The sequence below is a fragment of the Macrotis lagotis genome, chromosome X (assembly GCF_037893015.1).
Source record: "Macrotis lagotis isolate mMagLag1 chromosome X, bilby.v1.9.chrom.fasta, whole genome shotgun sequence".
Lineage (NCBI taxonomy): Eukaryota > Metazoa > Chordata > Mammalia > Peramelemorphia > Peramelidae > Macrotis > Macrotis lagotis.
Window position 1 is genome coordinate 449,307,781 of NC_133666.1, and position 12,487 is coordinate 449,320,267.

The 12,487-nt window shown below is 35.2% G+C and overlaps 1 protein-coding gene across 2 annotated transcripts in view; it reads right to left on the bottom strand.

The window, feature by feature from the left end:
* TAF4B (TATA-box binding protein associated factor 4b) overlaps nt 1–12,487 on the bottom strand; it is a 198,833-nt gene that overhangs the window by 93,667 nt on the left and 92,679 nt on the right. For both annotated transcript variants that reach the window (XM_074203027.1, XM_074203028.1), the window contains exon 10: nt 1,960–2,129. In XM_074203027.1, coding sequence (XP_074059128.1) covers nt 1,960–2,129 — 170 coding nt within the window. The remainder of the gene's footprint in view (nt 1–1,959; nt 2,130–12,487) is intronic.

Sequence of the window (12,487 nt, forward strand, 5' to 3'; positions counted from 1 at the left end):
ATGACTTCTCAACTTTTGTAAAATTAAGATCTTAGTCTTCACCTATTTTCTCTTTTAAATGATTTTACTTAAATAAAAAATCAGTATTTCCTACAATATATACAACTTTATTACATTAAAATAATATGAAGTGTCTGTTTCCCAAGTAGCCCCCACCCACACAAAAATTTAAAAAAAAAAGTCACAAAACATCTGATGTCAAAATAATTCCCCAAATTATTAGGATCTCTCTGCCAATGGCTGATGACTTCTCTTCACAAAATTTAGATCTTTTATCTTGCTAGAAATAAATTTTGTAGGGACTGAAGCAGAATAATAATGCAGCAAAAAATATCTGTCCCTACCCAACAATCAGCACATTTGTTAATGACAGTAGTCCCATAGTGGAGTATTTGGGAGAAAAATGTATATAAAACTGTATGCCATCACCACATAACAGCAGTTACACAAAAAACTATCCCAGAATACTTTACAGGAGTTATCTCCACAGTTTTAATAATAGATCCAATGAAGAGCCAAGTAAACAACCCCTTAAAAAATAAAATCATTGCTGGTATGGATGTATTAGAATTGAAATTTCAGAACTAGCTGAGAAAACCATGCCATACTAGATTTAAATTAAATGCCTAGTATGCAGTAAACATTCACTACATTTTGTTAGATTAATGTGAAGGTACACTTGACACCTTTTTTTAAAAGATGCATATAAAATAACAGAAGGCAAGAAATAAGTTCAGATAAGCAAAATAACCTATTACCTAGTTAATATATTCATTTTGAAATGTTGTTTATTTGATGTCTGAGTTCAGGGAAAAAGTGAATTTTTTAAATGAAGTACACCGGAAATACAGGTTATAAATTTTTTAAAAAAGGATACACAGACAAAGATTAAGTCTCAAAAAGACTAAGTAATATGAAATTTTTGCATCAGTCTTTCAAACAAAATCCAAGGTCTAAGTTTACCTGTATACTTCTTTCAATATGACCAGGTAGTAGAGGAGGGATACTAACTAGATAATGAAGGAGGGCCAGGAGGGTGGGGATAGGAAAACCATGTGTTCCCAGGAATGTAAGGAATGTAAGGATGCACATCTCCAAGCCTGAGAGCCAGATTACTGGCATCTTTGATCATCACCTTCCCACATGTAAAATGGACTCCTGTTAATTTCTTAAGCCTAATGGAGAATATCCTTACTTTCCCTAAACATTATTCCTTTTAAGACTAAGATCTATAGATCGTATTCCAAGATTAAGGTTTAAAAAAAAAAAACCCTTAGCACTCCTTGGCTAATTTTTATATGTGAGTATGTATGTATGCATGTATACATACAAACATTAACACACACACACAAATCCTTATGCCATGTCCCTATACAATCTATGAAATGATAAGAAAGATACAAAATGTGAATATGGGTCCACATATCAAAAGATGCAATGACCTCTACTGAAGCAAAGAAATGTGAATAGATAATATAATATTTAGCTATCTAAACTAGAAACTATACCAAACGCAGGGAGTATGTTTATAAGTATGCATAAATTATTGTTCATGTAAAAATAAAAACTGAGCAGCTAGGTGGCACAGTGGACAGAGCACCAGCCTTACAGTCAGGAGTACCTGAGGTCAAATCCGGCCTCAGACACTTAATAATTACCTAGCTGTGTGGCCTTGGGCAAGCCACTTAACCCCATTTGCCTTGCAAAAACCTGAAAAAAACTAAAAAACTTAAAAAAAATAAAAACCAAAATAAATTTTTCCCTACACATCTATGAAATCTGAAGCATCTTCTTTAAGTCTCAAGGTGTGCTAGGGCTATTAGACAAAGTATTCTTACCTAGAAAGCTTTACCTCTTCATACCTAATATGGTCAAGTGTGGTAATTAGTTTTTCATAACTATTTCATCATATATAACAACACCAAGTATTTTACTTGTCACAGAAACATTCACACTTACCAATATCTAAAATCCTCTTTTGGAGAGCCCCTGAAAAAAGGAATGGTTCTTCTTTATGAGAGCGAGTCAGTGTGCCAACTAATTCAGAGTTTGCTGCTAAGATGCAGGCGCTTTCTTCACTGAGGTTGACTCCTGCCATGGAAGTGACGTCATTGATGTCATCTTCATCTCTAACAGAAAGACAAGGTCCTGCTTTGTTCTTTTATGTAATTTAGGACAAAAAGGAAGTCTAAAACCTAGTCTCCTATGTGTAAATATAGTTATTTTGTCCAATTTACTGGACCACTGACAGAAATAATAGTAGTCTATTACCATCAGTGCTAAAGCATACATTCTTGTGTGGTAGGAGATATCTTAAGACAGCTTACCTTCCATATCTCTCTTCCTCTTCTCCTCCTTCCTCTCAAAAAGAGGGATCAAGCCCACCAAAAGTACAGTAGAACCACATCAAAACCTTTATACCTCATTCACTCACAGAGGGTGCAGGTTATTCAGTTCCACAACAGTCAAGACATCGGTCCATGAAATTGGCCCCAGGCTATGAAGGGGAAGGAGGAACTACAAATATGACACAACTTTGGAGAGGTCCATGTCACAATGAAAAATCAAAGGGATAAGTAACTGTTCCCTAAGAGACAATGATAATGATAAACGAATGATATCCATCATTCCTTTACAAGCAGCAGGAACAGTTCCCTGAATCTTAAACCATGTCTAAAAGGATTTACGTGAATGTCCCCAGAGAGGGCATTTCAATACTAATAAATGTTTACACATCATAACAAAGTTAGAACCAACTAAGATTTTTTTCTTGAATGTTCCTTTTCACATACTCTAAACAGAGAAAAAAGTGAATAAATTAAATTGCTTATCTCCAGAGGCTAGGTGGTGCAGTGGATAGAGCACCAGCCCTGGAGTCAAGAGTTATCTCTATAGTTTTAATAATAGATCCAATGAAAAGCCAAGTAAACAAGTTGCTCCATTAAAAAGCACAGAAACTAATAGTTGTAGAGTCTAACATGGGAAATCCACACCTTTCTGCCAGTTGTGCAACTAACAGGAAAAAAAGCAGCTATGCTGCTAAAGAAAGAAATGTTATGTGGCTACAAAATAAGAATATATAAGTTAGAGAAAGGGAGTAATCGAATCAACAAAAGCATACTTTATGCCATAAGCATCATTCAACACTTCCCTTCTCATTTCACATACACAGATACAATTTGTGTAACCATGGTGGCATAAATAAGGTATTTTGCCCTCTTTTATAGAAAGAGAAAAAACCTTGCATAAGAAGTCAGAACACAGTTCAGATCTTGGTTAATAACTCTGCTAACTCATTATGCAACCCTGGGCAAATCATTTAACTTCTGAGGGAATCATTTAGCCATATATAACATGGAGATGGAGTTTGAACTAGATCACTAAAGTCTCTTCTCAAACAATTCTATGATTCTGTGTCCAAGGTAAATAATTTGTCAAGAGATTAAATGACCATCCCTGGGTAATGCATCTGTTCCAGAAAAAGGGGGAAAAAAATATAATTATCAGCATCAAGTGACCAAGAGTTGAGTATCTCAGTGTACAATCATATCATGAACAATGGTATTAACTCATATGCCCCAAAACACAATCTTAAAAAATAGTCAAAGAAATGGAGGACAAGAGAAAGTTGGATACCTTGATATTATATAATTAAAACCACAAATATAAAAAGTAGGAAGCAGAGAAACTGGTATGTGTTTATATTGGCAGGAAGATGAATAGAATTTTTAAAAGGTTAAAAATTCACATCCTAGAATTTTCTAAATCATAGAAAAGTTTAAATTTCTATAGAAATTTCTCAAATTGGTTGGGATGGAGGCAGAGCTCTCTAAATTATAACAGTCTAAAACGTCAAAAAATAATTGAAGAATTCAGAATCTAAGTAAATAGCATGTTATATTGCAAAGTTTAACATTCAAAATTAATTATATTAAGACATAAACATGCTGTTCAATTGTTTATCAGTCACATTAGTCTCTTCTTGGCGACATTAAAGGTTTTTGTTCTGAAGAGTTCATTGCACATCTGTGATCTTGTTACCTTTTCCATAAAATAAAGAGTCTGGGTTCTCTCTATATAAAGACCCAAAAAAGCCTCTTCATTCAGAAATGACAATACCAAAACAGATATTTTCACATTCAATAGCTGTGACTTCACATTCATGATATGCTCGTGTATAAAAGAAACAATCTCTTATTCTGTAGATCTACCTACACCAGACATAGTCTCAAGGTTCTCTTTATCACAGATCCAATAAATGGACTTTAGAGAAAAACGAATTAGATGATAACTGAAGACTAGATTAAATATATAAAGTCATCCTTCCTTTTAAAATATAGTTACAATAGATTGAAAGTATAGAGAAAAAAATAAAACACAACCTAATTTTGACACCACTGCCCTAAAAACAAAGTGATGTGCAATCAGGCATGGATTAAAGCCAGCTGCTAAGGTCCTTAGATCTACTTCAGAGAACTTCTACAAAGGCTATGACCCCAGGGGTCAGGTCATGTGTTCCTTTAACATTAAACATGATGGCAGAAGACCAGTACTCCTTGGCTCTTTGGTCAATGCAAGAGAATTATAAGAAGATTTCAGTAAATGAAGATGTCCCCTATTTCCTTAAAAATCTCTTTTTGATGCTCCACAGGCATGCAGGGAACTGCCCGTACAAGGTCTGTAGCCTGCTTTACCTCCTCCAATCTGGCCCCAGGCTGAGCACAGCTCCCTCTAGCCCAGCTGCCAGTTGCCATGGTAACAGACAGTAGAGGTAGAAGAGGACCCTGCTGAGGGAGAAAGTGCCATACTGAACAGCACCCTATATGGCTGAGGAACAGAGGAAAAAACTCCTCTAGAAGAAGGAAGGAGATAGCCTGAAGGAAACAAAAGATACTACATATTTCTAAGGGAAGGCAGTAGTAGCGGTATATTTCTAAGCATGGGGTAGGATTATAAAGTAGTTATAAAGCATAATTCCTGAAAAGACAGTTCAAGTCTTATTGGACAATTTTTGGTTATTTCAAGAGACAAGAAAGTGAATATTGGAGGGAATTTCAGGAGGCCTTGCATCCAGTCCAGTACTTTATACAACTATTTTGCTTTACATATAAATTCTGTGTTAACAAACTGTTCTCCATGGCTTTAGCACAGTAGTTCTAGCCAGTTCAGTAAGAAAAATATGGGATTAGAAGTGGAAGAAGCAAATCATTACTATTAGAGAAATGCAAATTAGAGCATCTTCTGAGGTAAGTCTCACACCTTTTGGAAGGGCCACTATGACCAGAAAGGATAATGACCAATGTTGGTGAAGCTGTGAACTCATCCAACCTTTCTCGAGAGCAGCTTGGAATTGTGCCCAAAATGCAACAAAAATGTGCATAACTTTTGATCCAGCAGTACCATTACTGGGTCTATACCCTGAAGAGATGATGAAAAAGATTTGTAAAAACATCATTTGTACAAAAATATTCATAGCAGCCCTGGTTGTGGTGGTAAAGAATTGGAAATTCAGTTAATGTCCTTCAATTGAGGAATGGCTTAACAAATTGTGGTACAGAACTGCATACTCTAACAGCAACGTGGGGTTGATGATCAATCTTGATGGACTTGCTCATTCCATCAGTGCAACGATCGGGCACAATTTTGGGCTGTCTGCAATGGAGAATACTATCTGTATCCAGAAAAAGAATTGTGGAGTTTAAACAAAGACCAAAGACTATTTATTACCTTTAACTTAGAAAAAAAAAAACAACCCTGTTATCTTATTATGTAATTTTGCTTAAACTATATTTTTCTTCCTTAAGGATATGATTTCTCTCATCACATTCAACTTAGATCAATGTATACCATGGAAAGAATATAAAGACTAACAGACAGCCTTCTGTGGGGGTGGGAGAAGGGAAGCAAGATTAGGGAAAAAATGTAAAACTAAAAATAAATAACATCTTTCTTAAAAAACAAAAATAGGGGTGGCTAGGTGATGCAGTGTATAGAGCACTGGCCCTGGACTCAGGAGTACCTGAGTTCAATCTGGCCTCAGACACTTAATAATTACCTAGCTGTGTGGCTTGGGCAAGCCACTTAACCCCACTGCCTTGCAAAAACCTAAAAAAATTTTTAAAAATTAAAAAAAAAAATAAAGTAGAAGAAGCAGAATGGAGGAAGAAGAAAAAGGAAAATCAATTTATGGTTTTATGATTTTAGAAGAATTTTTGCTAGTAAAAGTTTTGTGACTGGATAAAAATCTGCTAAAGAAACTGACAATCTATCCCTCTACCTTTAAGCAACAGTATTTCTACTGTATCCAAAGGTCAAGAGAGTTTGGAAATAGAATTTCATTCTTATTGTGAAAAATTTTCTGAAAAAGCTGAGTTGCTTCAATTTTTAAGTTGATTATAAAAATCAATTTATTCCAAATTCAGAGATATTTATTTCCCAATGGATAAATGGTCTAAGGAATAGAACAAACAGTTCTTAAGTAAAGAATTCTCTAAAAAGAGAACTGCAAATCGAAACTACACCAGATTTTTACCTCACACATCCAGAAAAACTGACAAAGATGACAGTAGCTAGAAAAAGTTATTTAACACTTAAAGAATTAGGGGAAGACAGGCACATTAATTAGTTAGTGGGACTGGCAATTAAGTTTAAATATTCTGAAAATAAAATTAAAATTATGCTTTGGTTTGCTTTTTAAATCAAGTAATAGACAAATGGATCATTGTCCTTTATACCAGAAATCTTATTGCTTGTATTCATACCTACTTTTTTTTGTGGTAGTGACTATCATTTGGGCAACAGCAAAACTAACTGCAACAAACAAATGTGAATGAATATTACTGTTTTAAGAATTCAGAGAAAAAGGGAAGGATTTATGAGTGGCAGTATGGAAAATACTGGATAAGATGTCAGACTCAAAACTACAAAGATCTGGGTTCAAGTCCAATCTCAAATAAATAAGGATGTTGTAACTCTATGTCGTCATCTATTCAGTGCTCTTGGAAACTCTCAAGTGTAAAATTTGCAGAGATCTATACTGCCAAAGTGAGTTTCCTCATCTAAAAGTTCCCTATATTAATCCAATCAGAGGTTCAGTTCATAATCTTTTTGGAAAGACTTATATAAACTGGGAAAATAATATATGCAGTATATGTGGAAACATTAAATCCTCAAAACTTTATAATTAAAATGACTGAGCTTGGCCCTCAATAAAAGTCAAGATGTACTTCACTCCATCACAGGGATTGAGAGGATTGGTGTAGAAAATTACATATACTTCCAGATACTGCTGTGTTACTATTATTGAACTGTTTTTTCTCTCCCATGTTTTCAAAAAACAACTTTTTGCTACAAAAAAAAATGTCTTGGGGTAAAGTGCTAAGGAAGGGGTCCCTCAAGCTTCTCAGGTAACTTCTATCAAGTAATACAAAAGGTGAAAAACTTAAATGTTTTCCCTTACTCTTCTTTATATACTGTGTGTGCTAAATTTGGAGTCAGGCAGATGCTATCTACAAAATGAAGGTAGTACTAGCACCTACCTTACAGAACTATTGTAGAAAGTGAGTGAAATGATATATGTAACGAAGTGTTACCTGAATATTATTATTAATAAACTGTAAATGATCAAATTAGTAATGTCCACTTTTATAAAAGCAGGTTTAAAAGGTTTCCCTTCTTCCACTTAAACATTAGCTTTTCCCTAGCATCAAATCTAATCACAAAGTCTCAATTTTATCAGGTAAATTCTTTTTTTTTATAGGTTTTTGCAAGGTAAATGGGGTTAAGTGGCTTGCCCAAGGCCACACAGCTAGGTAATTATTAAGTGTCTGAGACTGGATTTGAACCCAGGTACTCCTGACTCCAGGGCCGGTGCTTTATCCACTACAACACCTAGCCGCCCCAGGTAAATTCTAAAAATCACTGTCACTGATACATTTTCTGCAAGAGAGGAATTATAGAAAATGGGACCAGGGGCAAATATAATTGATAACCCCTTTCCTACAGTCAATAAGGAAATATGTTCAAATTCAATATTGTTTCTTCTGTTCCCCCTTGTGAGAATTTGCCTTGTTTGAGTTCTCCATGGAAATACTTTTTTTGCCAAGTGCTAATACTACTTCTCTCCCACACTTTCTTTTGGAGCCTCCCAAATTCTGAGCAAGTCCTGGCAATGTGTGTGTCAGCCTCAATGTAAATATGTACCTCCTTGAAAAGGTTTGCCAAAGTAAGTGAACCTGTCCACAGTATTCTAAACTTCTCCATTTTCTGTAAATGATGGTTCCACATATGGTCGTGTTGGCTGATGGAGCACCTATTTTTTATTGGGTGTTAATTCTTGGTCCAAAATTAGCAAAAGCAGCAGAGAATCAATCCATTCTTTGTTGTATCTCAGCTTCAGAGGCTGCATTGAGGGGACAATCATCTGCAAATAGAAGATCATGCAAAAAAACCCCTTCTACTTTGGTCTTGGCTTGTAGCCTTTTCAAGTTGAAGAATTTGCCATCAGAGCAGTAGCTGACTTTGAGGCCATGTTCATCCTTGGCGAATGTGTTTAAAAACATCATGTTAAAAAGCATGGGAGCAAGGAGACATCTTTGTTTTACTGCATTGATGTCTGGAAAATCTTGAGAGCACCTTGTCCACTATCCAGAAGGCCACATACGCCTACAATAGTAATGAACTTCTCCAGGCAACCAAATTTTGACATAATTTTCCATAAACTTTCATGACTGATGGCTTCAAAGGCCTTAATCAGATCAACAAATGTTGTATACAGACCTCTGTTATGTTCCTGGCAATTTTTCTGGAGTTGTCAGGTAGCAAACACCATACTGATCGTTCCTTGATCCTTTCTGAAACCACAATGGCTCTCAGGGAGGTGACCATCTTCCAGGTGAAGGAACAGTCTATTGAGGAGGATTCTGGAAAGAATCTTACCAGCAACGACTAAAAGAGAAATATCCCTGTGATTGTCACAAAACAATCTATTCCCTTTACCTTTATAGAGATGGGCAATGGGGGCATCCTAGAATTCTTAGGGGATAACCTCTTCATGCCAGGTGCTTTGCCACATGAAAGGAGTCTAATGGCATTCAAAACTTCTTCAATTAGAACTTCAGCTTAGGGATTGAGTGACTTCAACTTCAGGTAAACAGTCAAAGGCTTCTGCATCGAATGATGAGGGTCTGTTAAGAACACTTTGGAAGTGTTCAGCTCCTCTCTCTAAGATTATGTCCCTGTCATTAATCAATGTGCATCCAACAACACTGAGTAGATGAGATGCATAAATAGCCTTTGATCCATAAAGAGTCTTCAGGGCATCAAAAAAGTACTTTGGTTTGTAACTCTGCATAAAATTGAATTTCATCTGCCTTCTTACTGAGCCAAGAGTCCTGCATCTCTCTAAGCTTCACTTGTACTTTTTCTTTTTTATTTTTTGCAAAGCAGTGAGGTTGAGTGACTTGTCCAAAGTCACACAGCTAGGTAATTATTAAGTGTCTAAGGCTGCATTTGAATTCAGGTCCTCCTGACTCCTGGGAAGATACCTTGTTGTCCTATCAAGTTTGATTTTTAGAAGAATTCTGACTGGGACTTAAAGCTGACTTATGATTGATAGTTCCTTTTTTTTCCCTAAGCAAATATTGAAGAGGCAGTAGAGAAGCAAGGAGTACAAATAATATCTAAACTTGATTGTCAGTTCCCAAATAAGCAAAAGCATCAGAATTGCTAAGACCAGCTATCAGCTGACTTATCACAGCCTACTATTTGACTTCAGCTTTGCTGGTATGCTAAAAAAAAGCTAGTATTCTAAGGAATTTTAAGTAATATCTAAAACACTTGTTGCTGGCAAAAGGTGCTACCAAGTAAGCACCTAAAGGAATACTGAAAGTAATCATGGGCAAGTTTTAAAAAATAAAGTACACACTTCCTGCACCTTCAAGTTTATTTATCTAACTTATCTATCTAAACAGAGACCTATATGAAAAATATATGCATAACATATATCAATTCGCTCTATGAGTGACAACACATTTTGTTCCCCTCCCTTAGGTAAAAAAAAAAATATTTTGTTTAATGAATTAATGTTCACAAAGACTTATATTCATCTGTTTTCAGTCTAGAAAAATAACTTCCTTGTTTAAGCTATTACTCTCCAGAATTAATTTTCTAGAAGTGGAAACTACAAGAAAATGACCAAACTACTATCTACTACTATCAATGTGATGAGTTAATGATACAATTAAGAAAAAGTAAGATAATGAGTATAGAGATATATAAAGAGAAAGAATAATGTGAAAACATGAAGAAATGGAATTAACAATAATTACAATAGCTTAAAACATACAAGGAGGGATAAGGAAATAAAAGAAAAAAAGAATAAAATGGTGAAACTACTCAAATATAGTCATCATCAATGTGTAGAAACATTTAAGTAACTTTTAAATGTATATCATTAGTCTTGGCAAAATTTTGAGTTAATATGGAGATCTTAATCCTTTAAAATAAAAATCCAGAGAAGGAAGTTGCAAAATCTACATTGGTAGAAAATCACTATTCCAAGATGCACAAATTAAAAATTTCTTAAATTTGAGAAGGTGATTAAGTACCAACCAACACGTACTTTTCAAATGTTTACTGAAAATAATTCTTTGACCTTTCTCACTCTGCCCTCATAGTATTTAAGTTTACTGATATTACAAAAACCAAAAACATTGTTTTGATTTCCAAATACTCCCCTATTAAAAGGGGGGGAGAGGTGGGAAGGTGATGATTTGAACACCTCTGAGATACCCTTGAGCTTTAAATCTACAATTCCACTTCATACTTCTACTAAAAGAATCTTCTCTTGTAATAAACAAGGATCCAAAATCAAAATAAATCAACTTTTTGAATACTTTTAATGTGCCTTCTTTTACCACTCTCACTAATATACAACTATAGGATAGTAATAAACTTTAATTGACAGAGAAGAGATAAGTGGACAATCTAAATAAGGGTATAGCTAGGGCTGAGGCATGGTCACGGGAGCCATAACTGCATTTTAACAAAGGTTATGAGACCAAAAAATGCATGGGTGGCTTAGAACTACCAGATCTAAAATTATATTATAAAGCATCAGTCATCAAAACTGTCCAGTATTGGCTAAGAAACAGAGAGGTGGACTAGTAGAACAGACTAGATACAAAAGAGACAGCAGGAAATGATTATAGTAATCTGCTGTTTGATAAACCCAAAGAGTCCAACTATTGGGATAAAAAACTCTCAATAAAAACTGTTGGGAAAGGGCAGCTAGGTGCAGCAGATAGAACACAGGTCCTGAAGTCAAGTGTACCTGAGTTCAAATCTGGCCTCAGACACTTAATAATTACCTAGCTGTGTGGCCTTGAGCAAGCTACTTAACCTCACTGCCTTGGGGGAAAAAAAAAAACCTAAAAAAAAAACTGTTGGGAAAATTGGTAGTATGGAAGAAACTTGGATTAGAGCAACACCTCACAGCCTATACCAAAATAAGATCAAAATGGATACAGGATTTGGACAATAAAAAACAATATTATAAGCAAACTAGGAGATTAAGGAAGAGTTTACCTTTCAGATCTATGGAAAGGGAAGCAGTTTATGACCAAGGAAGAGATGGAAACATTAAAAACAAACTAGATAATTTTGATTACATTAAATTAAAAAGCTTTTACACAGACAAAAACCACTGTAACCAAGATCAAAAGAAATGTAGTAATTGGGAAACAATTTTTACAACTAGTATTTCTGATAACTCATTTCTAAAAGATACAGAGAACTCAAATTAAAAAAAAAAAACAACAAGCCATTCCCCAATTAATAGATGGTCAAAGGATATGCAAAGGCAATTTGCAGATGAAGAAATCAAAGAGATCCATAGTCATATGAAAAATTGCTCTAAATCACTAATTATTAGAGAAATGCAAATTAAAGCATCTCTGAGGTACCCCCTTCAAACCTCTCAAATTGGCCAATATGACCAGAAAGGACAATGATCAATGTTGGAAGGGATGTGGGAAATCAGGGACACTAATACATTGTTGGTGGAGCTGTGAACTCATCCAACCTTTCTGGGGAGCAATTTGGAATTATGACCAAAGGCCAACAAAAATGTGCAATACCCTTTGATCCAGCAATACCACTACTGGGTCTATACCCTGAAGAGATGATGAAAAAGGGTAAAAACAGCACTTGTACAAAAATATTCATAGCAGCCCTGTTTGTGGTGGCAAAGAATTAGAAATCAAGTAAATATCCTTCAATTGGAGAATGATTTAACACACTTTGGTATATGTATGTGATGGAACACTATGGTGGTATTAGAAACCAGGAGGGATGGGAATTCAGAGAAGCCTGGAAGGAATTTGCATGAAGTGATGCTGAGCAAAATGAGCAGAACCAGAAAAACACTGTATACCCTAACAGCAACATGGGGGTGATGATCAACCTTAATGGACTTGCTCATTCTATC